The 27,855-nt window shown below is 35.8% G+C and overlaps 1 protein-coding gene across 3 annotated transcripts in view; it reads left to right on the forward strand.

Moving 5' to 3' along the window:
* The window catches only part of LOC131065414 (UDP-sugar pyrophosphorylase 1), a 153,112-nt gene extending 128,669 nt beyond the window's left edge, over positions 1-24,443 (forward strand). For all 3 annotated transcript variants that reach the window (XM_059221272.1, XM_057999914.2, XM_057999916.2), the window contains 3 exons: positions 20,781-20,861; positions 23,137-23,376; positions 23,535-24,443. In XM_059221272.1, coding sequence (XP_059077255.1) covers positions 20,781-20,861; positions 23,137-23,376; positions 23,535-23,714 — 501 coding nt within the window. In that variant the 3' untranslated portion in view covers positions 23,715-24,443. The remainder of the gene's footprint in view (positions 1-20,780; positions 20,862-23,136; positions 23,377-23,534) is intronic.
* Positions 24,444-27,855: the final 3,412 nt, after the last annotated feature.

The following is a 27,855-nucleotide window of genomic DNA, read 5'->3' on the forward strand; positions in this document are numbered from 1 at the left end:
ATTAATGAATTCATTTTAAATAGAAGAATATATGTATATAAAATGGATATATGCAAATGGACTAAGATAATAAATCCATATAAATAAATGATTAGAATATGTTCATAACAACTACATTCTTAATACATTAAGAATTGTTATATGATAGCCTAATCTTTAATCTTTCCTATTGCCCCTAAGAAGGATTGAATGCGGGAATGTTTGCGAGAGGCAGTATTAATACCTCGCAATATAGGTAAGTCTTGTGGTGGAATGGACCATGCTACATCATACAATGGCAATAGATAAGACCTGCGGTGGAATGGGCATGTGTTACATCATACAAAGGTACTATTTGTGAAGGATAGTTTCTAGTACCCTAACATAGTTATTCCCCATCTTTCGTAGGGTTGAGGATTAGGTTAGAGGTAGGGATTGGGGCTTAAATATAATAGTTATCAAATGTATTATGAAAGCTAAATGTTCATTAGTTTCAATAATTGAATCTAGGCATAATAGTTATATTGAAATGTGTTGATCTTCCTAGTAAGAAGTATCATAAACCTTAGTTAAGAGTAATCCTAACTCTAATTTGTTCTAATTATAATTCTAGGACAAAAATTGGAAGCGGATATTACACATCCTTCTAGTTTAGATTGTTTAAGGAACCTTTATTCATGATATATTCTAGAGTTCAAATGCTTTTCACAAAAATAAAATATCATCATTTACACAATACGTGTGGATGCCTTATCCAATTAAAAGGCATTGCATTTTTCATGTATCTTATATAATTTGGAGGTTTTTCTCAAAATACCCCCTTTTTAATATAAGTTAAGAAGTTATATTGATGAAATTATAAATACCTCTGTTACAGATCAGTTAAATCAGAATGATAGGAGTACAAGCATCCATTTGGATGAGAAATATTGTTTAGAAATTGAGTTACTGGTTTGCTCAGAAACAGCCTTGGATTTAGCTTTAAATTGCACCAGGTTTGGGTACCCTGTGGATCTCGGCAGAGCCTTGCAAAGCAAACCTAGATTCATTTGGGTTTGCTCTGAAGTGGACCCGAGCAAATTCAGGGCCATTCTCCAATACTTGTAGTGAACATGATAAGGACCTGGTGAAATTTGTGTTTTATTTATTTTTTGACCTCTAGATTGACTATTTAACCTAAAAGAATGAGCTCTAACTATAAATTTGACTTCTAAAGACTTTGACACTAAAAACAAACTCATTTTGAAAGCAAAAGACAAACCAAATACACATGTTGAATTTTCATTTGTGTTTTTCATTGCACAAATAGAGCTAAGATTGATTATTGAATGCTCCAAAGTAGATGAATTGCTATTCCCATGCTTGTGCAAGAGGTCATTTGCTACCTGTTGGTGTCTGTTTTATCATCTACCAAACATTAGGATAGGATACCCGAAAGTATTCTATCCTCTCCTGAAAAATCACTACTGATTCCAAGGTCTATATGTGTGAACAGGCAACTTTAGTGGAATAGCTTCTTGGGTAGTGTATGCTGAAATTTTCAAGGGGGACTTACGTTTGACAAGTATTTTTGAACTGCTGGACTTAGATGGATTTAGCAATTTAGGCTCTTCTTTTTTTGGGATTTTCTGGGATTTAGACTTTCAAAAGAAAGGGAAAAAGAGATAGGGTTTAGGAAGGCTAATCTAATCCTACGAATTTCGGAGGGGGTATCAACTGGGTGCTTTTGAGAAACCAAACCTTGCTTCGCCACACTAGAGACAACTACACAAGGCCGGTGCAATCTTCAATGGGTTGTGCTTATGATCGAGATGTTGGGATGCACAGGGGATGGGCTCAGACTAACTTTGCACGGTAGAATGGAAATCATCCATTTACCAAAAGTATGAGCGGAAATACACCATCAATTGACACTTATCAAATCCTTCATTCAAATTAACAACAATGAAAGCAAATCTAAATTAATTCTAACTAAGTGTTGAGGCAATTGAAACCATGCAAATCATTCAAATAATAGAGATTACAAAGCAGCGCACATGCAATATATTATCTGGAAATGACCTTAAGCAACAATACATCAAAAACCTCACCCTCTCCAAATGAGAGGAGGTGGCCTTATATAGTTTTCAAGAATAAATGAACGGCCAAGATCAAACAGTGATCAAGGGCCCAGATTGAAAGCTATAAACCCTAATTAGGGTTTCCCAAAACTAACTACCCTTGACCAATTACATTTGGGACACTTGTCCTTCTTGCTAAATATGAACCATCAATGAAAATAGAAGATTGTTGCATTGTGAAGTGTGCCCTTCTAGAAGCTTCTTGATAATTCATGTTCATCGAACCTGGACATGCTGATTTGGAGCGATCTGATTGGTTGGAAAATGACGAGGCGCCACCTCAACGTGTTGGATATCTTCCTTGAATTCTCCAATTTGTGTCAAGAAATCATCTAAGTATGGAAATTTGATTCCTTCTTGTCACCATTTGATTCTGCTTGGGAGCTTGTATTTTTCAATTCCTTCCGAAGATGAAATCCTTCAAGAAGTTGGAAGTTTATTTAACTTTACCATATTTTCACCAAGTCTGAGAACTTTTCTTTCTTGATGCCTTGAGATTCTTTCAAGTGCCTCGAATTTGGAGAAGAAATCTCTTCGCGAAGTATTTCTCATACTTAGCCAAATTTTGTCCCTCTCTATGCTCGAACGAACCTTGCTCGTGGTCCCGTTTTCAATTCTGAAATTGGCTTGAAACTCCATTTGTGTTTTCTGTGATGATCCCGCCTTCAGTTGCCAATTTATGTTGCGTGGGAGGAGGGTTAAAAAGCTCTGGGTAACCCCTTGCAAATATGAAATGATGGGATCAACCTGTTCAGGCATTCGCTGTGATCATGTCCTTCTTCTCGATACCCTGACATGCCTTCAACATTTCCCATACTTAGCCAAAAAAATGATTTTCCTCCCTTAGAAATTCGAACAAATTTACTAAATATCATTTCTCAAACTCTGGAAAAACTCAGAAAATACATAAATCTGCATCATGAATTTAATTTCACCTTCAAAAATACTCAAAAATTCAGGAGAGATTCAATAGTTCGTCCTTATACTGGTTGTCTTTCTCCAAAAATCTGTGAAACTTTTGTCAAAAAAGTTTATGCATCTTCCAGCAATATCCAAACTTTCTCCAGATGAACTCCAAACTCAAAGTATTTTACTATGCTCTCCTTAATATCTTCAAACTTCTTGGTGTAGAAATGAAGTTTACAATGAAGTATTTGTAAATAAAGTTAAATCCTCAATCAGAAACCCTTAAAATCTTCCAAATCATGTTTCCAATTTTAACTTCATTCTTTTGGAAAGTGTTGTCATGTTTCCAAATTCAAAGAAAATATCTTCCAAAAGTTTCCAATTTGGCTATAAGTTTGAAATATTTATTAATCTTCCAATATTCTCTTTAAAAAAAACTTTCCATTTTGGATTTAAGTTCGAAATCCTTATCAATCTTCCAATATTCTCCTTTTGAAAACTTTCTATTTTGGATTTAAGTTCGAAATCTTGAAGGATTTTCATGACATCACTTTGTATTTTCGTTGATTCTGTTTGACTTTTATGTGTAGGTGGACTTTTGGAGGCTTACCTTCATCTTCCTCAAACTTGGGCGGACTTTCCTTACCTCTCCAAGGCATGGCGGGGTTTGAGAAGGCTCTTCAACATCATACTTAGCATCTACTTCCTTGGGCGGAGTTTTGAAGGGTCCCTTCAACATGGAGGGTGGACTTTGAGCAAAGTTCAATCAAGGCGAATTTTTAGCTAAGGCATAGGGCGGACTTTGGAAGACACCCCCTAGGCGGACTTCTAAGACATCTCCAACATGGGCGGACTTCTAGACCTTTGCATCATTTTGCTAGGGTAGGGCGGAGTTTTGATGGGTCTCCAACATAGGGCGGACTTTGGACTTCACCCCTTGGGCACCCCACACACATGGGGGACTTTAGAGTGTTGGCCATCATGGCCTCTTCCAAGACATGGCGGACTTTGAAGGGTTGGCCACCAACATGGTAGTAGAGGGCGGAGTTTCAAGGCCATTCACTCAGCAGCACCTTGGGCGGAGTTTTGGTGAGTCCCCTTAGGCATGGCGGACTTTGGTGGCACCTCCTACATGGCTCTCGAACCTTTGGCGGACTTTAGACTTGGCTCCATCAAGGCGAAATTTTGGCTAAGGCATGGGGCGGACTTTGAAGGCCTCTCCTCATGGCTCTCTTTACCCTTGGCGGACTTTGGAGGTCTCTCCTACATGGCCTTGAAGACCTTGGGCGGACTTTAGCCTTTGCTCCTTCATGGCGAATTTTTGGCTAAGGCATGGGGTGGACTTTAGACATTGTTCCTTCATGGCCTCCATCAAGGTGTAAATTTGACTAAGGCATGGGGCAGACTTTGAAGTTAGCTCCCACATGACCTCTCTTCTTGGGCGGACTTTGGTGGCGGCTCCCATCTTGGGCGGACTTTGGTGGTCTCTCATCTTGGGCGGACTTTGGTGGTGTCCCCAACTTGGGCGGACTTTGGTGGTGTCCCCACCTTGGGCGGACTTCTATCATCTCTCCCACCTTGGGCGGACTTCTATCATCTCTCCCACCTTGGGCGGACTTTGGAGACACCTCCTCATGGCTCTCTAACCTATGGCGGAGTTTAGACTTGGCTTCTCATCACTTGGCATGCTTGGGCGGACTTTAGGCTACACCCCTATGCACCCTACACATACATGGCGGACTTTGGAGTGTTGGCCACCATGGCCTCTTCAACCTATGGCGGACTTTGGAGTTGCTCCATGCAAGGCGGACTTTAGGCGACACTCCCACCTTGAGCGGACTTTGGAGACACCTCCTAGGGCGGACTTTAGGCATCTCTCCCACCTTGAGTGGACTTTGGAGACACCTCCTAGGGCGGACTTTAGGCATCCCTCCTCTTGGGCGGACTTCAAGCATCTCTCCCATCTTGGCGGAGTTTTGGTCTACCTCCCAACATGGCGGACTTTTAGACATCTCCAACATGGGCGGACGTCTAGACCTTTGCTCTTCAAGGCGGACTTCTGGAGGCTCTCAAGAGGGCGGACTATATATGAAATATAACATTTAAGTATAAGTGTTATACTTTAAGTTATATTTCATATATATTGTCAGGATGTTTGAGAGTGGTTTTGGGCCTCTAGGACTAATAATGCAAAATCTAGTTTTTGGAGGATTCTCCAATTTTCCAGACTTAGTCAAATTTCAGGATCAGGTTGACATTCCAGACTTAGCCAAATTTCAGGACATTTGAGGATCAGGATGATTTTTTGAGTTGATTATCCTTTGAAGGTGCCATGACCCCCTGAAATATAGGAACTTAGCTTTTTGGGTCAAAACTTGAAAATTTTGGATTGCGGTCGAAGCAGGTTAGTGGTACAAGTGTAAACCCTAGGTTTGCATCCCGAAAAAGCAAAAAGCCTAAAATCTAGGGATTTAGCTTTTTAGTGGTACAAGTGTAAACCCTAGGTTCCCATTCCGAAAAAGCAAAAAGCAGACATCCCTGAAAAATAGGGAAAACTTTCTAAAAATAGCCATATCGGGGATTGGGCTAAAAAGGCCAAAAACGAAACTTCCTAAAAAATAGGAAAAAGCAAAAAGAAAACTTTCTAAAAATAGAAAGTTGTCCAAATTCGTCCAAATCAATTGCGATCTTCGTCCTTTGGCCTCTCTAAGCACTCTGGTGGTGTTCGCATTTCGGAATCACATAACTTGCAAAAACTAACTTTCAATCGTCAGGCTTGAAATGCTTTGAATTGGACAAGGCTTGGTGAAACTGCAACAAAAGGTCATAGGACACTAACAAAACCCTAGAAAGCAAGAAAAGAGAGGGTCCCCATTTGCAATGGGGCGATGTGTGAAAAAGGTCACAACACTACCAAAGAAATTATGGAGTAAAATTTCTGGATTGGATGTAAGTTTTTTGGGTTTTTTATTTTTATTTTTACTTTTACAAATGATTATTGAAGGTTCCAAAGTAGTTGGATTGCTATTCGTATGTGTGTGCAATAGGTTATTTGCTACCAAAGAGATTATGGAGGACGACTATATATGTGTATATATGTATGTATATTATGTATATATTATACACATGCATATGTGCATATATATACGTACATATTTAGTCGTCCCCTACATATACCCTACATATATAAATATATGTATGTATATATATACATATATACATATATGTTTATATATGTACAACAAAATGCCCAAAGGCTGCAAGTTCCACTACAAATGACTAAACCACAAAAAATATATGTTATCTCTAATCAACATTTTGCCTTTGGTAGGATTGCATCAAACTTGGAGTTTGAGTTTGAGTCATTGCTACTATGAGGGGTTGCTTCATCCAATGAAACTCCAACTAGTTTCTCTTGTGCCACCTCATCAACTTGTATAGCATCTTCGAGATCAACTTGCCAACGTGAGGTTCAAGTATTGCAATATTCAGGGGTCTATCAATCTTGTAGTTACAACACAGTATGTAGTATGCACGATCACCAACTTCTCCAATCGTTTAGAGGTAAGGTTGTTCCTTTTAATTGAATGAATAAAGCTATATGTGGACCAATTCCTCTTTGCACCAGAGGAATTGACAACTTGTGAAAGGAGTCAAATGGCAAGTGTTCTCAACTCTGGGGCATCCTTGCCATGCCACATCTACCATCAAATAAGGTCGGTTTGAGCTAATATAGCTCTATCTCCCCTTGCTCGTAGTTTGTTGAAAGTTGGACCGTAGAAATTGACAAAGGTTAGCCATTGTGTGCAAAATACAAAAGACTACTTATCAACCAACTTTTTTCAAAGGGCCTTCATGAGCTCTTCTTTCACCTCTTCATCATGAGATGAAGGCACTCTTTTAGGTTCAACTACATACCATTTGGCATTTAGAGCATAGGCTATCATATGAAGTTGGTTGTTCATGTTATTCCATTGCTACATCACAATGGGTCGAATATACTCATAAAATTTCAAAGTAGGATCCTTGCTATGAACAGTTTGTTTCATCTGCCCATGCTTGCTATCAAACGTCTAATAAATCCCTCCAAGGCTAGGAGAGTTTGTATTGCATAACTTATGACTTCCATGATAGGTGTGATGTCATGCCCCCTTTTTAAAATAGTCACTTGCCAAATATAGTAAGCCAGCTGTTCGAAAATAGCACATTAAATCATTTGACATTTCAAGAAATATTAATAGTTTTTACTTTTTTACATCACTTTTGGGGAAAGAAATAAAATTAGTTTGTCCAAAAGATGTTTATTTATTATTTCTCCTACTTGGGTGTGGGAATCATGAAAGGACACTTTAATCTTATTTGTGACTCTTGGAGACACTTGACCGTTACAAAGAAGTGGTAAACCATTGGTTCTTTATGAAGTTGCTAAAGAGACGTTTCTTAGAAGTTACAAACATGAATTTTCCTCTTCCAAGTGTGGGATTTGGCTCTCAAGCTTGTGTTGCAAGGGAACTTTTTAAATTTAGGTTTTGGCCTCCAAACTTGATTGTTCTATCTTGCTCATTCTAACCAATGTACGATGTATTTCTTTAGAGGTTGATAAACTGCTGAAGAGGGATCTATGAGGCTGATAAACCAAGGAGATTGACGCTCAAAGGCAGTGGTCCCGAGGGTCTCCAAGGGAAATCTCATCTAGTCGTTGTATTGGTTCTTAATGCTTTCAATTTGCAATGTTTTCTCCAACATCGAATAAATCCTGGTCAGTGATAAAAGAGTTATGTACCTCATCTTTCCTTCCACATTTTGTGTGCATGCCTACCAGGGGAGTTGCAACGATAACATGACAAAAATCCCTCTTCCTTTATCCTTTGATAGATGTCCATATTGTGTCAAAATAGTGAATCACAGGATTGAGGGATGCAAGAGTTATACTTACCAAAAGTCATATTTGCATTGTGAGAGGATCATTACCAAAAAATCTCATCAAGGGTTTTTAGAAGGGTTGCAAGTTGCAAAAATAGTAAGAAGCAACAAGAAGATATAGTCGTTCTGTAGAAATAAATCTCAGTCACTAGCATTCGCACAAGTTTCACCAAGTTTTGTTGAGGATTTGAGTGCACATAGTTTAGAGGTGTGTTTTTAGATTTGTATTGTTGTTAATAACATCATATATTGCTGTTCTTGACTGTTGCTAGACTGTTATTTCATGTGTGTTTGCTGTTTTGAGCAAGTCTGAGAAGTTTCAGTGGAAGTTGTAGTTTTCTGTGTGTTTGGATACTAAAGAGTGGGAGTTTGTTCTTATAATTTGCAGCAGATGTTCATTGCTGTTATCTAATGTAACGGACAGAAAAATGGATGTAAAATCATGTTCAAATTTGCAAAAAGCATTCTACATCAGTTGCATTGAGTTGGGTATTAGTTTGTTATGTTTTTGGAGGTCATTTCGGTATACCTGATTCGTCTATTTTCAAGCTTATGCGGATTTGATTTAGAGATTAAAAGAAACCATTCTATCTGATTTTCAAATTTTAAAAAGGGACATTACATGTGATGAAGGAGCAAACATATCTACAAGTGCAAACAAGTTGCAAAAATATAAATTTCAAGAAAAATAAAGAATTTAAGATTCAAATGACAAATACTGAATGGTATTAAAAAATGAGAATAATTAACGAGTTAGAAACATTTATAAATTAACTGTTTAAAAATTTAATAATAAAACTAACTTTCTTACCTCATTGTGGAGCACCTATCATTGTCAAGGATCTTTTGTTTCATATTTTTTACCTTGGTTGTTCTTGCCTTTGGCTATCTACCCTGCCATGAATTGACCACCATTAATTGTAGAAGTTCTTGCACCTCAACCATCCTCTCTAACAAAATAAAGTAGTTGGCATATTTAGTATCTATATGCTTGAGGAATTCCTTCCTTGAGAAATCTATGAACAAAGAAAGTGAAGTGTGATGGTTGCAAATGAACATTTGTATGTCTCTAGCTTCTACCATCATTGTATTCACTCAATTTATTTTACTGATATCCTTCAATGTGTTGTTCTACACATGAACACAATAGGGGATCCAAAAAATATGCTTGTAAGCACTCTCCACCATTAAGCTAGCTAACATATATACGTGAGTTGAATTGGTCACCACTTGAACAACATTAGAAACTACAACTTCTTCTATAGCATCCTTCAAAATCTGAAATTAGATGTTTGCATCCTTCCTCTTCCCTAAACAATTAATATCTCTAAGAAAATAGTAGTTAAACATGTGACAATGATATTACTGAGTGGCCGATGTTTGATATTGATTCACCCATCCATGATGATGGAGTAGTCATCCTTTATCCAAGTTCGACAAATTTTTTCATCAAGACATTCACTTTAGAATATTCTCTATCGAGGAGTGTGGTGTGTAGCTTATGTTATTTAGGAGGGGAGCATGGGAATAAAAAAATTACTTTTTGAAACATTTGTTTGAAATAGGGAGAATGTGTTACATGAAATGATATGGCATGGGCATACAAAAAATTAGTAGTGGAAGTCTCGGTCACTACTTGTGATTGTGAATTAAACAACTATGGAGTAGTGGTTCTTTTCTTTCCCCTAGTAGAAGTAGAACCCTCTCCCATTTGACTTGCAACATTTATGGTTTCTGTAGGTAATGACACAATAGGTTGCATAGTCTCCATTGGAATTTGCTTATTTATTGCCACCTGCTCCATGTGCAATATAGTTACCTCGACATTCTTAGCTAAGGTTATTTTCTCACAACATCTTACCCCTAGTTCACTGATAGACAAAAGATGATATATTTTTTTTTTGTCTCTGTGTGTTGCAAATTGTAAGGTTTTTTGGGATTAAATGGGCCTTTTGCATATTGTCTGAAAAGCAAAGGGCACTCAAATGGGTTACTTGAACTCACATTCCTTACAACACTCTCACTTGTAAAAGAAACCCCAATAGCAGCCATACTTCTATGACCTCTAGTTCTTTGTTAAATTTCAAGTTCATCAATCCCATGAATTTCAGTTTCATCAATCTTACAAATTTCAGTTTCTTCAATCTCATGAATTTCAAGTTCAGCCTCATCAATCTCACTACCATCATTGTCGTTCATTGTTTCTTTTTGTTGAAAATCTAAAACACAAATAAAAGTGCAAACATAAAACAAAAAGTAAACAAAAAACTCCACCCAAGTGTTTGGGACTTATAAAAAGACTACAAAAAATACAAAGGAATTTGAACAGATAAATGATGGATGGTAAAGTTACCTCAGATGATATGGGTTTGATTCTCTATTGCCTTCTTTCTACTACTATTCACCTCTTTTCATTGCCACTCTTTCTCTTTTTCTTACTTGAACTCACATTCCTTACAACACTCTCACTTGTAAAAGAAACCCCAATAGCAGCCATACTTCTATGACCTCTAGTTCTTTGTTAAATGTCAAGTTCATCAATCTCATGAATTTCAGTTTCATCAATCTTACAAATTTCAGTTTCTTCAATCTCATGAATTTCAAGTTCAGCCTCATCAATCTCACTACCCTCATTGTCGTTCATTGTTTCTTTTTGTTGAAAATCTAAAACACAAATAAAAGTGCAAATATAGAACAAAAAGTAAACAAAAAACTCCACCCAAGTGTTTGGGACTTATAAAAAGACTACAAAAAATACAAAGGAATTTGAATAGATAAATAATGGATGGTAAAGTTACCTCAGATGATATGGGTTTGATTCTCTATTGCCTTCTTTCTACTACTATTCACCTCTTTTCATTGCCACTCTTTCTCTTTTTCTTCACAAATTGGAAAATATCAAAATGGGTTTGTATTTTTGTTTTTGGTGCTGTTTAAGGTTTAGATTTAGTTTGAAGGGGTGTGGGGGTCGTGGACCAACGATCATTTTTTTCCAAAATTGTGTCTTTTTTCCTTAGAAAAAGGTAGCAAAAAGTGCTTACTCCAGATTTGCATAGCAATGATATTCTTGTAGTTAAGGAGGTAGATGATTGATCTACATTGTATACCTTCTCACATTTTGCCCTTGATTATTCTTTTGCTAATGTTCACATTCATGCATCTTGTGTGAGCACTTTCCAAAAGATATGGAATGGTCACTTGAACCTTCACGTGTTTTTATCATTTGAGGTTCTAGAGATGTATTCACATTCCACCTTCCTTGATATGAGTAGTTGACTCACCTTTTAGGTTTGGTTTGTGAGTTCCATCTATAGATATGAAGGATACCATTAAGGATATTCATTACCTCTTTGATCACAATGCTTCCACAATTGCATCACCTTTGGTACTTGTTCTTCCTATATTTCCACATGGTTTTGAGGGGTCACCATTCAGCAATGGCATGGCAATAGTTAAGCAACCTCTTGTGATTTTCATCATGCACAGATATCAAGAGGCTACACATTTGGCAAGTGAGGGAGGGGGTCCTTATTCTTATTAGGTACTTTTCCAATATCTAATTTAGCTTGCTTAGATAGGCTTATTTGGTTTTACTATTTGTGAGTGGGAGTGATTAGCCTCTCTCTCTTCCATAGATTTTACACTTCTTATTGGTTGAGATAGTGGCTCTTCATATTCTATTTTTCTCTTTTGCATTTCAAATAAATTCACTCACCATAGCTCTGCTTTTTTATTCTATACATTTTTTTGCATTGAATTTTCTTAATTGATTAATGGGAAATAACATATGGTGAAAGATCACATCATGCCAATTATCTCCAAGTTGGAGACAACATATGGCATGTTCAAAGCATTAGAGGAGATGTATGAGATAAACAACACTAGCCGAGCCCTTGCATTAAAGCAACAACTTCACCATATCAAAATGACGAAAGAAAAATCCATCATCTCATACTTCATGAGGATTACTGAATTGAGAGACCAACTCTCTACCATTGGATATACCATAGAGAGTAAAGAGTTAACCATGTTGGCACTCAATGGTCTCCCTTCTTCTTGGGAAGCATTTATTCAAGGGATAAGCGCAAGATCAAAACTTCCCAAGTTTGATCGATTAAAAACAGACTGCATTCAAGAAAAGTCAAGATTGGTCAGTAAAGGCATTGATCAAAGTTCTACAAATGAAGATATTCATGTTCTTGCCTCTCATTCCTCAAAGAAGAAAGGTAAGAAAGGACACTTTAAAAGGAGGACATTTCAGAAATCCAATGCTTTAGATGTGACAAATATGGTCACTTCGCAATGAAATGTCCAATCAGGACTATGCTTGAAGCTTCCATTGCGGATGTTGGTGAGACTCTTCCACAAAAGGATGCAGAGGGATTTATATTCTGATTTGAAAGAGATAAGTTGTATGGTTGAATAATGTTCATAAATTTCATATGTAGTTATTAATTCATGCAATTACATTATGCGTGTTATTTGTGAAACAACATTGTCAGCAGATGTTCGCTTATGACAGCTGCATTTGGATATCTTGTGTTTTAAATTTCTTCAATTTACTATGAGAAATTTGTCCCTTACATTTAGGACATCTTTAGAATCACAGTTTGTTGCTTTTTAGGCTATAGAGTTTTGAAGTTCTATTTGTGATGAAGAGATTAAAATTCAGGAGGAATATGCAGAGGACTTTAGTGGAGATTTAGAGATTTTGCATTTCCATTTTTTATAAAACACATATCTACTTGCAGAGGTGCAACAGTTCACTTGTGAAAGCCATAGAGGCACTTGTGCTGGTAATGATAGCATCTAGGGTTAGAAAGTCAAGAATGAGACAAGAGGGCTCTCTCAGTGAGAGGGAGCATACTGAAAGGGGATTTTGTTCTAAATCTCAAGATGATCATATTCCTGCCTAGGGCTTGATCTTATGACAGTAGATCCATGGTGGTTTTGGATCTAGTACTTCCAACCTTATGGGGATCATACCAGATGATAAGAGTCTCCTAAAGAAAGATATCTTCCATGATTGGGACCATGTGAGCAGGGGATGCTTCCGTGACAGAGGGAGAAGCTAAGAGGATGTGCTTCTATTGATATCTGAGGATCTTGGCTATATTGGTTCTGAGGGAGTGGACCATATCAAGATGGTTTCTCTAGTGATCAATCAAAGGACTATGATTCATGAGATGGAGTCCCATTTATGTAGGCTGGAAGGCCTTTATGCTGACTTCTAGGTCATGATATTCCTGGATAGATGAATACTTGGTGACTTTGGAATACATCATGAGTGATGCAGACTCCAACCTTATACTTCATGAAAGGTCAAAGCATGTGGAGATCAAGTATCACTATGTTAGAGACATGGTGGAAAGGTATGCTATTCACTAATGCATTCTTCTTTCAAAATATGTTTTAAAGTGTAAACTCTTGTGATTACATTTATCTTTGAGAGAGACTTAAGGAGAAAGCCCTTATCTACACCATCTGATATGGTTCATGGTAGATGTCACGTGTTTGACTCCATGACAATTTTGGATCAGTGCTTGATGAGCCCTTGTGAACATTATTGTGAGGTGAAGATCTCTCAATATTGAACACTTGTACATCTGATCATTCGTAAGGTGACGATCTTACGATATTGATTCATCATACCATTATGATGGATATCATGGGACGTGATATCTATGGATATCTCATAATGGTTTATATCTCTAGTAGTAATATCTATGGATATGTCATAATGGTGGATATCATGAGACATGATATCCATGGATATGCCATAATGGTGGATATTACATAAAGAGATATTCATGGTGGATTTCATGTGGCGTGAAATCCGTGGACAATATACCATAATGGTTGATATCACGTGAGGTGATATCTATGAATAAACCATAATGGTGGATGTCACATGAGGTGATGTCTATGGATATGCCATGATGGTGGATATCAAGTGAAGTGATATCTATTGATAAGCCATAATGGTGGATATTACTTGAGGAGATCTCTATGGTGGATATCATGTGAGGTGATATCCATGGATAAGCCATAATGGTGGGTATCACATGAAGTGATGTCTATGGATATGCCATGATGTTTGTTATCACAGTGAGGTGATAACTAATTGTTCACCATCCATGGGAGTAGCCATGGTAGTTGTGTTCTCTTGCATTCTCTCTCATGGATGTAGCCATGATAGATTCACTCTCTGAGAATAGCCATGGTGAATATCACCATGTGACTCAGACCTTGAGTAGAATTCCTCCCTAGCTAAGAGGGAGTGTTAATGTAATAGTGTCAATCAGAATTCTATATCGGCATTAGACAATTTAGTCATATCAATTGGTATATTAATGCTAAATCGATTTTATTATTAAACAATGATAAAGCCGTGCTGACACAAACCGATTCATTATTATATTATAAACATGTCTCCTTGGATTAATGACGTATTAGATAAGACTGAATTAATCTCTTGTGAAAGACTTGTTGATTGAGGATGAACTGATTTGTGTATGAGTCGTGTTGCTTGACGCCATCCTTGAATGGGTATATAGACCTGTTCCTTCACTCTTCCAAGAGATAACAAAAACAGCAGGTCGAAGTCACAAAAGATCTAAGACACAGCAGATCGAAGACACAACAAATCGAATTAACATAAGTAGATCGTATCATCCTTTGTAGCAGATCAAACATATTAACAGTTAACAGGGATTCAATAGCTGATCTAATATAAATATAGACAATCGAATTCACAGGCTGACTGGATAATATCAAATCAGATCGACATCTATATGTTAGTAAATTAAGTTGATTGACTGACAGATCATTCATTCACATCAGCAGAGATAATATATATATATATATATATATATAAGTCAGTGTGTGGTTATAAACATATTCTCTATTGATATCAAATTGTGTCCAAACCATAAATAAAATTTAAAATTACCTGCTTATATAAATCTGATCCAAATTTAACACCTAACCTTGGTAGGAAAGTTACTTGGAATTGTTATCTTACGGCAAAACCTAGCACATTTACAAAACGGGACATTACAGTGTACCTAGTGAGGTGTCCTACAGCAGTTCCCCCTCATCATACCACCCTTATTCACCTTCCTATGATTGGTATTCCTTAATCCAATAGTCAACCATGGTGGAGCTTGTGGGAAAACTACAATAGGGTGTGGGGAACATCCTTCCCTTCTAAGCCCAAGGGTGGGGCACTCTTTGCACCCCCTTGGCCTCATGGGACTGTTAGTCAACATCATGAGGTGGTGTGCTTAGAAGAGGACCTCATACCTGTTTCCCCTCCTTGTATTCAATTTCCCTCACTATCCCTATCATGGGTGTGTGCATCATTTAAACAAACATATGAGGAATTTACACATTATTGTCTATATTCCTTTTATAAGGGATCAAATACGTCATTATACATAGTCATACATACTACAGCCTATATTAATATGTGAAGGTTCTGCATAAGAACATTATCTATCACCATGTTAGAGATATGGTGGAAATGTATGCTATTCACTAATGTATTCTTCTTTTCAAAATATGTTCTAAAGTGTAAACTCTTGTGATTACATTTCTCTTTGAGAGAGACTTAAGGAGAAAGCCCTTATCTACACCCTCTAATATGGTTCATGGTGGATGTCATGTGTGACTCCATGACAATTTTGGATCAGTTCTTGATGAGCCTTTGTGAACATTATTGTTAGGTGACGATCTCTCAATAGTGAACACTTGTACATCTGATCATTATCGTAAGGTGACGATCTTACGATATTGATTGATCATACCATTATGATGGATATCATGGGACGTGATATCTATGGATATGTCATAACGGTGGATATCATGAGACGTGATATCCATGGATAAGCCATAATGGTGGATATTACATAAAGAGATATTCATGATGGATTTCATGTGACATGAAATCCGTGGACATGCCATGTAGTAATATCTTTAGATATACCATAATGGTTGATATCAGTGAGGTGATATCTATAGATATGCCATAATGGTGGATATCTTGTGAAGTGATATCTATGGATAAACCATAATGGTGGATATTATATTAATATGTGAAGGTTCTGCATAAGAACATTATCTATCACTATATTAGAGACATGGTGGAAAGGTATGCTATTCTCTAATGTATTCTTTTCAAAATATGTTTTAAAGTGTAAACTCTTGTGATTACATTTCTCTTTGAGAGAGACTTAAGGAGAAAGCCCTTATCTACACCCTCTGATATGGTTCATGGTGGATGTCATGTGTGTGACTCCATGACAATTTTTGATCAGTGCTTGATGAGCCTTTGTGAACATTATTGTGAGGTGACGATCTCTCAATAGTGAACACTTTTACATCTGATCTTTATCGTAAGGTGACGATCTTACGATATTGATTGATCATACCATTATGATGGATATCATGGGACGTGATATCTATGGATATGTCATAATGGTGGATATCATGAGACGTGATATCCATGGATAAGCCATAATGGTGGATATTACATAAAGAGATATTCATGGTGGATTTCATGTGACGTGAAATCCGTGGACATGGCATGTAGTAATATCTTTAGATATACCATAATGGTTGATATCACGTGAGGTGATATCTGTGAATAAACCATAATGGTGGATGTCACATGAGGTGATATCTATGGATATGCCATAATGGTGGATATCATGTGAAGTGATATCTATGGATAAGCCATAATGGTGGATATTACTTGAGGATATCTCTATGGTGGATATCACGTAAGGTGATATCCGTGGATAAGCCATAATGGTGGATATCACATGAAGTGATGTCTATGGACATGCCATGATGTTTATTATCACAAGGGGTGATAACTAATTGTTCACCATCCATGGGAGTAGCCATGTTAGTTGTGTTCTCTTGCATTCTCTCTCATGGATGTAGCCATGATAGATTCACTCTTTGAGAATAGCCATGGTGAATATCACTATGTGGCTTAGATCTTGAGTAGAATTTCTCCCTAGCTAAGAGGGAGTGTTAATGTAATAGTGTCAGTCAGAATTCTGTATCGGCATTAGACAATTTAGTCATATCAATTTGTTTATTAATGCTAAATCGATTTTATTATTAAACAATGATTAAGACGTGCTGACACAAACCGATTCATTATTATATTATAATCATGTCTCCTTGGATTAATGACGTGTTAGTTAAGACTGAATTAATCTCTTGTGAAAGACGTGTTGATTGAGGATGAACCGATTTGTGTATGAGTCGTGTTGCTTGATGCCATCCTTGAATGGGTATATAGACCCGTTCCTTCACTCTTCCAAGAGATAACAAAAACAGCAGGTCGAAGTCACAGCAGATCTAAGATACAGCAGATCGAAGACACAGCAAATCGAATTAACATAAATAGATTGTATCATACTCTGTAGCAGATCGAACATATTAACAGTTTACAGGGATCTAATAGCTGATCTATTATAAATATAGACAGTCGAATTCACAGGCTGACTGGATAATATCAAATCAGATCGACATCTATATGTTAGTAAATTAAGTTGATTGACTGACAGATCATTCATTCACATCACCAGAGATAATATATATATAAATAAGTCAGTGTGTGGTTCTATACATATTCTCTATTGATATCAAATTGTGTCCAAACCATAAATAAAATTTAAAATTACCTGCTTATATAAATCTGATCCAAATTTAACACCTAACCTTGGTAGGAAAGTTACTTGGAATTGTGATCTTACGGCAAAACCTAGCGCATTTACAAAAAGGGACATTACAGTGTACCTAGTGAGGTGTCCTACAGCAGTTCCTCCTCATCATACCACCCTTATTCACCTTCCTATGATTGGGATTGCTTAATCCAATAGTCAACCATGGTGGAGCTTGTGGGGAAACTACAATAGGGTGTGGGGAACATCCTTCCCTTCTAAGCCCAAGGGTGGGGCACTCTTTGCACCCCGTTGGCCTCATGGGACTGTTAGTCACCATCATGAGGTGGTGTGCTTAGAAGAGGACCTCATAACTGTTTACCCTCCTTGTATTCAATTTCCCTCACTATCCCTATCATGGGTGTGTGCAGCATTTAAACAGACATGAGGAATTTACATATTATTGTCTATATTCCTTGTATAAGGGATTAAATACGTCATTATACATAGTCATACATACTACAGCCTATATTAATATGTGAATGTTCTGCATAAGAACATTATCTGGCGTCATTTATTAAGTAACAATGCCACTGCATGCAGTATTAAGGATTTCTGGTCTGATTTAGATGCCTGATTGTAGATATATTAAGAGATGAACTGCTTCTGTTTATACAGATACTTGTTTTTATTCTTTGCCCTGATGATCTTTTCCATCGTGGTCTTCTTCGATATATATCTTAACATTTCCTTGAAGGTAGGTGTCTTTTAGAAATACCTGCCCTTTCATAAGGGATCGTGTCTCATTAGAACTGACTTTTAGTGATGTCGTTTCATAATTGTTAGTTACCATCAATGATTCCCTTAATCTCCGCCTTGGATATTATATTGATCTTTGTCTTATTAATCACTCCTCTTCCTTCTAAACTCTATCTCTGCTCCTTATTAAATAATGAGATTGCTGCCTGGAGTTAATCACACCTATCTATCTCTTAAATATGCATCCTTTGTTATTTTTCAAAGGGTATCTGTGTGTGTGTGTATATATATATGTATCACTGCTCTTCCCTCTAAACTCTATCTCTGCTCCTTATTAAATAATGAGATTGCTGCCTGGAGTTAATCGCACCTATCCACCTCTTAAATATGCATCCTCTGTTATTATTCAAAGGGTATATATGTGTGTGTGTCTCTCTCTCTCTATATTAGTATATATATATGTGTGTGTGTATATATATATATGTATGTATGTATGTATGTATGAATTCAGTTTAAACCCCAAACAGGTCGGCTAGCTACTAATAGGGGCTGTAATCTTTCCTAAATCAGATTAACCAAATTAACCAAAGTTTTCCTTGAAGAGGAAAGATTGTGTTTGAGGTGAAAAGTTGATTTTACCTAAGTTTGCGTAAGGTTTCAACTAATCATATAACACTACACACAACTAAGAAAGAGATTTTCTATGTTTTTCTTTTTCCAATCATTGCTTTGCTAATAGAAAACTATCTAATTTTGTCTAGAAGTTTTCCTTTCTTAATTAATGTTAAACAAGAAAGAGAGAGAGTTGGGTAAGGATAATGCGAATAATTAAATATCGTAATGTGGAATTGAAAAACAAAATTCAAAAATAGAAAGAGTAGACAAAGAACTCGAAAAATGACCTGAGAAACTCTTTGGCTAGGACGTTAGTGTAGGGCTTGTCATTTAGTGGGAATGTCGATATTCAGTTTAAGTGTTGTTGTCTAGATCAGGTGCAAATTTCAATATTGTGCACGCAATCCATTTAGTCTTTGCATATAGTGACATAAGGACAAGGTACTAGGTGTTCCAAAAAAGTATAGAACACGAAAAAAAACTTTAATATGGGGATCATAAGTCAAATAACAACAGAGAAAAAATACAAAACCTCTCATTTGTTGGAAGGCTTCAAATATCTGCAAGTTGCAAAGAGGAGAAGGTAGGTGGCTGCATTGTAGCTTTCTTCAAGTCAAGATGCTATTTGGACATTTGACCTCCACAAGTAGCCTATTGAATGAGGAGATGTTGGAATGCGTGTCCTTTAAACCCTAAGCACTTCTAAGAATTTGTGAAGACTCATATGATGCTTATTGCTGATTTTGTTTTTTTAATATTGAACAATGACTATCTATCATGACATTTGAGTTTGACAAATTGACATTGAAGGAGTATTTTTGTTTTTCATGGTGGTTTGATTATTATTTGAATGGAATGTGGTATATGAAGTTAATTCCTGTTTAGGATGCAAGTATTTATATATTTAAAATTTTTATATGTACATAAAAAACAAGACCAGTCCCATTTTCTTTTGCCAAACCTACATACATGAACCCTAACTGGATACTTGGTTTAAAAAAACTTAGAGGTACCGGCCAAAGAGGAACCAAAGATGAGATAAGACAGAAGTACAAGCTGATAAAATTTGCAACATTTTGTTGGGAGTTTAAAACGAATTCAGGTCTTCAGAAAGTAAGATAATTGAGAACACAATGACGACAACTGATGTGACAGCTAGTTCCAGGTCTTACTTCTGCCTTCCAGGTCCAGCATGTAGTAGCACCTTCCACTTGAGCACTTTGGATTGTTCTCAAAATACTAAACCTTATAACACGTATGCAATATATACAGAAGGTAGGGTATTAGTGTCTTGGTTTACCCCCTTCATATTTACAGGTAATCCATCTAGCTAGTTATGTTTACTTGTTTTAGTGTAAATTATTTTTTCAGATACTAATTTTTTAGATCCCAGGGTTAACATTTCCGTAATACTTTGTTTGGTAACAATATGCACTTGCAAAGTTCCACTTGCATACGTTGATCACTTTTAGACACCAGTTGTAATTATTTCTCCATCAAACACACTTGTGGACATCTTAATTACGTCTTCATTGAAGCTGGAGACTCAAATAATACTTGTATTTTTACTAGCTTGAAAATGTGTGTTTCTGATATAGCACAGTGGGCCCAATCAACAATGACCTATCTTCATCGGTGTACTTTTGTCTCATTTTCCACCTCAATCCTTTGAAACACGCTTGAGAAGATTAGGACGATGTTTGCATGGGGTTATTTGTAAAATTGTTAATATCATATGTTTCATATTTGGAATCTTCTGATAAATTGTAATACTGAATATAAATGGTTTCTGAGGCAGGTACCAAAGGGTAATCCTTATCATAGTGGGACGAGTGGAGAGATGGCCATTTATAGAGCACATTCCAAAATTCTTAGGAAGGTATGTGTGAGACCACACAAAACTTCCTTTTTAGGATAGGAACAATTGATTATAAAAGGAATCACTATCTATTGGTGTAAAAATTTGTGTTCATTTTATAGCTGAAAAGTATTTCTATGTTCAAGTGACTGGAAAAAAGAATCTTATCTTCTTCCCAAAGTTTTAAAAGCCACAATCAATATCAGTTTATTTTTTTTCATTTTCCCTATCAAAATTGATATGTTTATAGTTCTCAAATTTTATAGTAATCATTCACTCTCATTGTTGACTTCATTTATTATCAAAATTCGCATTTGTCCGGCATTGTCCTTCCAAATAAGGCAAAGATAACAAATTTATCAACCAGCAAAGTGAAGAGCACACAATTATACTGACACTGGGAGGTGAATTAGAATAATCACATATTTCTAACTTCAAAAATAATTAATCACAATGACAATACTTAAAAACATAATCAACCACAAATGCAAGATCTAGCAAGTAGGAACACAACAAGAACACACAATTTATGTGGAAACCCTTGTGGGAGAAAACCACGACAAAATATTGCTCTTGTATTAGAAACTTCATACAATCTTTGTAGGCACCAACCCACAGGAGACACCAATCCCCTTTTGATTCGTAGGCACCAACTCACTCAAAACACCAATCCCCACAACTGAGCACCAACTCACCAAGAGATACCAATCTCTTTAAAAATGAGGAACCAACCTGCAAATATAAAGTGTTAAGTGTCTGATATTCTTTTTAAATTAGATCTAATCCTCCACAAATCTGCTCAGTAATTGCTTCTTTAAATTTGATTATGATCTTCAAAAATCTCTGCTCATAGATCTGCAACAATCCACCTTAAAATCTGCTTATATATGCTCCTTTGATCTGTTTCTAAGGTCTGATTTAATTCTTTTAGTTCTGCCCTTAAATCTGATATAGATCTGCTCTTGATTCTGATTTTGATTTGCTCTTTTACTCTGCTATAAATGGAAAGACAATCATTTAATTGCTTGATGCAATGCACCCTAAGTTATCTTTTATTTATACTTGATTTTGCACCTCTTTATCCAAATGATGCACCTCTTCAAAAAAGGTCGGCCACCTGTAGATTTATTTTAAAACCTTCTTAACAAAAACTTGGGCACACGGTAGGGTCAGCCCAAAGCAGATTTAATTTAACTTCCAAATTGGGCACCCAAATAAAAAAGGGATCTGCCCCAATAACATCAAAGAGTTTTAATTTAATTGAAAACTTTGGAAGGGGCGAATCTCCATGCAAGGTCACTCTAGAAAAGAATAAAAACTTATTTATTCAATTTAATTTTGAATTAATAATTCCTATTTGAACACCAAGACAGATCTGATTCTTGCAAAACAAATTTACCTATAATTGGCACCAAACTCTATCAATTCTCTTGTGACATTGCCCTTGTTTGACCTTTGACATCAATGACAATAATTTTTTAACACAAAGTAGAAGCATCTCGCTAGACAATTATATGCTTGAACAATGCTTCTTTAATAGTCATGTTGCATTGCAACTCTTGATTTTAATTTATATTCTCTTGTGACATTGCCCTTGTTTGACCTTTGACATCAATGACAATAATTTTTTAACACAAAGTAGAAGCATCTCGCTAGACAATTATATGCTTGAACAATGCTTCTTTAATAGTCATGTTGCATTGCAACTCTTGATTTTAATTTATGTTGACATGGCTGGCCACAAGAGATATCAATCCATTTACACTGCGACTACATTTTCCTTCTTGTGTAGCACAATCGATCATTGAAATTGTTTTTAAATGTATTTCTAATAATCGAACCCTAATATACCAACAGATAGTATATTATCAAACCACGATCCCCAAGAATGATATAGAGCACTTTCATTAAAACAACGGTTTACTGCAGGAAAAAATATCCTTTTGCACTGGAGTTATGTGTAGGCATAACTAATCAGAAATCATGGGTTATTTTGCATGCTTTGCCTGATTTCTGTTCAGAATTATTTGGAGCTCTGTGAAAAAATTTAAAATGAAAAGCAGCTCCATTTATCATAATTTGTGAATTTTAAAGAAATTCATAAGCCTATTTCATGTCTCTCAGTTATTTTACTTTCAAGTGGATTTTTTTGTGTGCTGATAAATAACTCTCAATTCAAATATATGGAACTGTTAATGAGATTCTTAGACTGAATCAACAATTTTGGCCTAAAAGCTTGTTTAAATGGAGGATGCTATCTTATTTAACATTTGGACTTGGCATATATGAATTTCAGGTAGGTGTTAAAGTAGAAGATCCTAGGATTGGAATTTTTAATGGGCAAGAAGTTGAAGTGTGGCCACGGATTGTATGGAGTCCAAAGTGGGCTATGACATTTTCAGAACTGAAGCAAAAACTGTCTGGCAGTTGTCAAATTTCACAGAAATCAACCTTTGTTATTAATGGTGCTAATATTTACATCGAAAGCCTCCTCCTTGATGGAGCGCTCCTAGTATATAGTGTTGACAATTCTGAGGTAAGCATGTTAGTGGATCATTTTGTCAAATCATTTTATCATCTTCTTAAATACTATTAGTAAATTATCAGATGGTTTTTCAGGTAATGTTAATTTCGCCATGCCAAATACAGAAGATTGTCACAGAAGACCTAGTTTAACCATGTATTCTGTTTCAGGTTAAGCTGTCAGCTCGTGTGAAGAATGATGGATGGATATTTGAACCTGTTAACTACAAAGACAATTCTTTGCCAGAGGAAATTCGGATCAGAGGCTTTGCTATCAAAAAGATTGACCAGACAATCTTGAAGTATGATCAATCTGGAAAATATTGTGTCGATTTTAGCAATATTAACTGAATTGGAGACACTTATCACATCAGAGAAGTGTATTCTTCCAGTCCATTCGTTATACAAAACTGGTTCTCGTTTTCAAATGTTCACTTCCATTATTGGTCTGAATAAAGTCTGCTGACATCTCAAGCCATAGAATGTGCCCACTGATATCCTTGAATAAAGAACCATGCTAGATATAAGAATGATATTTTCCTATCTGCTTATTGCTTCAAAGAATATGATATTGATGTGATAGGTGGTCTTAGTTTTCTCCGACTACTACTTGTTTATATTCACATGTTGAACTATATACGAACTTCTCATCATTAAATTAGAACAGCATCCTCTCCAATACGTGGGATCAAAATACGAGCTAATAGAGGGAAGATCAGAAACAAACAAATTTTTAGTGGCCGTGGCAGAGCTGGAGAGATATTTGAGTATTGTGAATAAGCCCGCCAAGATTGGTTATAAGTATGTTCAACAAAAATAAGCTAATGATTTAGGGTCTTGAAGATTGCTACCGAAGCTAAAAAGTATACTAGATTCATCTGTAGGGGTGGAGGGCATACAGTTATCTACCTCAACGAGTATCAATACAGTACAACTCTCGGTTGCATTTAAGTCGTCTCTTAATTGATCCGATAAGAAAATGAAGAGTTCAGTGCTTCCAAAGCAGCGTTGTAATTTGAAAATATGATATTCTATCACAAATTGATTAGATGTAGCATGAGACCAAGTTCTCTTCTATTATTATGGGGTACATACATAGAAATCTCTAAAGTTTTCTATCACAAATCGATTAGATGTAGCATATGAAACCAAGTCTCTCTTCTATTATTACGGGGTACGTACATAGAAACCATAATTTGCTATCACAAATTGATTAGAATGTAGCATGTGAAACAAAGTCTCTCTTCTATTATTATGGGGTGCATACATAGAAGTCTCTTCTATTATTATGGAGTACATACATAGAAATCAGTTATTGGATGAAACATTTATGTTATCTTAAGATAACCCTATGTAGATAAATAATAATATATTGTTTCCTTTAATGAAATGTTGTAGGATTTTAAATACCCACTTGTAATAATACAAAGAGTTGAATTTAGGTGAATTAGTTTCATCAACCAGCATACACATTAACCCTATAGAATAAGACCAGCACAGGGAAAAAAAGAAAGGTGCAAGACCTCTTCACTTTATTGAATAAAATAAAATAAAATAAATTGTTCCTTTATAAACTTTGGAAGCTCCCAATAGCTCTACACTTTTTTAATTACAAAAATGACCTTTTAAATGATAAGGTCCCATCATTTATAATCCTCTAGGTAGTTATAAATTTTGACCAACTTAGAACTATTTAGAATATATAGGAAACTCTGAAGTAACTTTAAGTCACTCTAAAATTGCAAGGTGTGATTGAGTGCATTACGTGATGATTTAAAGTAACTTTAAAATATAAGCCCACAATAAGGTCCATGTAAACACAAAATTCATTTCTCGTAAAGCTCAATGATGTCTTGAATTGTTCTTGAAGCTGATGGCATGCTTGTATATGGTTTCTACTTGTCATTGATTTAGGCTATGGTGGCAAAATCAAATGGCTTTAACTCTTTCAAATGAAGATCTTGTTGAAGTGTGTGATGGTAGTGTTGCACTCTCCATTCCTAGTTCTTCTATGCAAGTCTACAAACTAAAGGTGTTTGAAAATATATCACACTTTATGAATGTTCTCTTAGTTTACAAACTAATAGTGCTTGAAGAGATATTACATGCCTCTTTTATTTATATTTTTTATCTTAGGCAAAAGACGTGTGAATCTATTTGTATGCATGTAGATTTGAAGGAAGATAAAATCTTTATTCCTATATAAATAAAAAAGTTTTCCCAAATATTCTACAAGAAAGGTTGTGCTATGAAATTGGAACATTATAGCGACTTCATTCAAACTTTGATGGATTTCGCTAATGATGGTGGCCAAGAGATGAGAGAAATTTTGACAAAGGTCATTGTACACCTTGACCTTTATTCAAACCTTGCATTTGAATTGGTTTATATGTCTAATTATCAAATTTGGGGCATGGCCATGGCTATTTACTTTAGGCGTTCAATTGGTGACTTTCCTAACAAACTTCAATCTTCATTATTAAACTTGCATTTCACTCCTCTTTATTGAAAAGGAATGGAGTAATGGCAATTGACTAAATGTTTATTCATTTTTTATAACTACTCTTGAAAAATAGCTTAATCTAAGAAATCACAAGTTATAATAGGAAATAACTATTGATAAAAATAATTTAATTTAGGAAATCACAAAAATAACTATTTTTTAATAAAGAATCTAACACTAGAAATACCAATCCTTATCCGTTGATTAGAGTGGACCCTTGCTTTCCCTCCAGAGAAACCAATCAACTTTTAGTAATTGACAATTAGATGAACTCCTTTCCATTTCATAGCTTGAATAAATAAACACATGCTTCTTTCTAAAAACAACCAAGTTTTGGTTTGCTTTCTTTTTTATTTAACCTTGATGTGTACATATATACACATGTCACATAACATGTGTATATATACATTCGTTCGTTTTTTAATTGATAAATATGATTATTGTTATTACATCTTAACTACGAGTCTACAAAAATAGAGGATTTATTCATTCAATCATTGATTACATAAATGTACAACGACACTCTAAAGATAGATGTAGTGGCATTGATTATGCAACTCTTCATAATGAACTATATCTTTAGGAATCATTTGTAGTTGAATGATAGTGAGATTTGGCTTTAGTGGAGGAGAGGTGATTTGAAGCAAAAGATGGCAAGGTGTCTCCAAGGCTTTTTCATGGAACCACTTCAAAATATTTCCTCAACGAACAATGGTTGGATCATTCTACAAAAATCTCGAAGTGCACATTGATAGGTTTGAAGAATCTTTTCTATCCTTACAAGGTATCTTTAGAGTTTGAGACTCTACCACAAGTACCTCTGTAATCCTATTATGGTAAAAAATGCATAACCGAATTTTAGTTCATGCCTACTACCTAAAACTCTTATCTTTATATCTTAACATAATTAAGCAAGACTTCTCAACAATTTATACACAAATCTTGCACAAAGTGAGATTCAAATCTCATCAAATCTCTCAAAACCATTTTGATAATGCTTGAGTGAAGAATCATTCCAATGTCCATTAAAAATTGACTTCCATCTTCATTTCATAAAAAAAGCGATCAAGGGAATTTATTATCTTCCTTGAGAATCTCTTGATTGATTTCATCCCAAGGTTTGAAATAAGTTTTGATGCATACAAATCACATTTTGATCCATAAAGGTGTTGGTGTTGGAAATAAGCCACACCTAGACCGACGATGGACTGGTCCAAGAGAGGCCAATAGCTCAATGGTAGAGCACTCTAGCAACGTATGGAAGGGTCTAGGTGCGAGTCCTAGCTGGTCCATGTCTCAACATGATATCAGAGCTAGGTCCATGCTAGGAGCCCCAAGCACACGAGAGGTGTGGCTTAAGAGGGGGTGTTGGTGTTGGAAATAAGCCACACCCGGACCGACAATGACTAGTCCAAGAGGGGCCAGTAGCTCAGTGGTAGAGCACTCCAACAACGTATGGAAGGTCCTAGGTTTGAGTCCTAGTTGGTCAATGTCTCAACAAAAGGATTTAGTTTGTAATTTATGGCATGATTTGAAGTGTTGCAGATTAAGGTGTATTCTCTTAAATGCTAGAAATTGTATTAGATGGTGTGCAACATCAAAATACTTGTTTTGGTGAGGGAGATAAATCTAAAAATGAGTATCCTATGGCATTCTCATTTACATTTTTTCTTCAGATTCTTGTTCATTTGATCTCATAGGGCCTTTATATTTTTATAAATGGTCATTGCAAACTCCAAGAAAGCATTTTATATGCATTTTGAGCATGTTCAAGGGTTATAGAAGGGAATTTTGTATTTTAATTCTGTGAGTTACATGACATTGATAGAGCAAAGGAAGGCGTTTAGTTTGTAAGAGTTTGTTATTGTCATTTGAGCCGAGATTAGAGATTTATAAACTTTGCATATGAGCCTACATGGATTGGAAGCCTTGTAAATGCAATTTTATAATATTTAAGTGAGATATTGCTCACAATTTTGGTTGGATTTT

This window comes from Cryptomeria japonica, chromosome 5, assembly GCF_030272615.1.
Source record: "Cryptomeria japonica chromosome 5, Sugi_1.0, whole genome shotgun sequence".
Taxonomy (NCBI): Eukaryota; Viridiplantae; Streptophyta; class Pinopsida; order Cupressales; family Cupressaceae; genus Cryptomeria; species Cryptomeria japonica.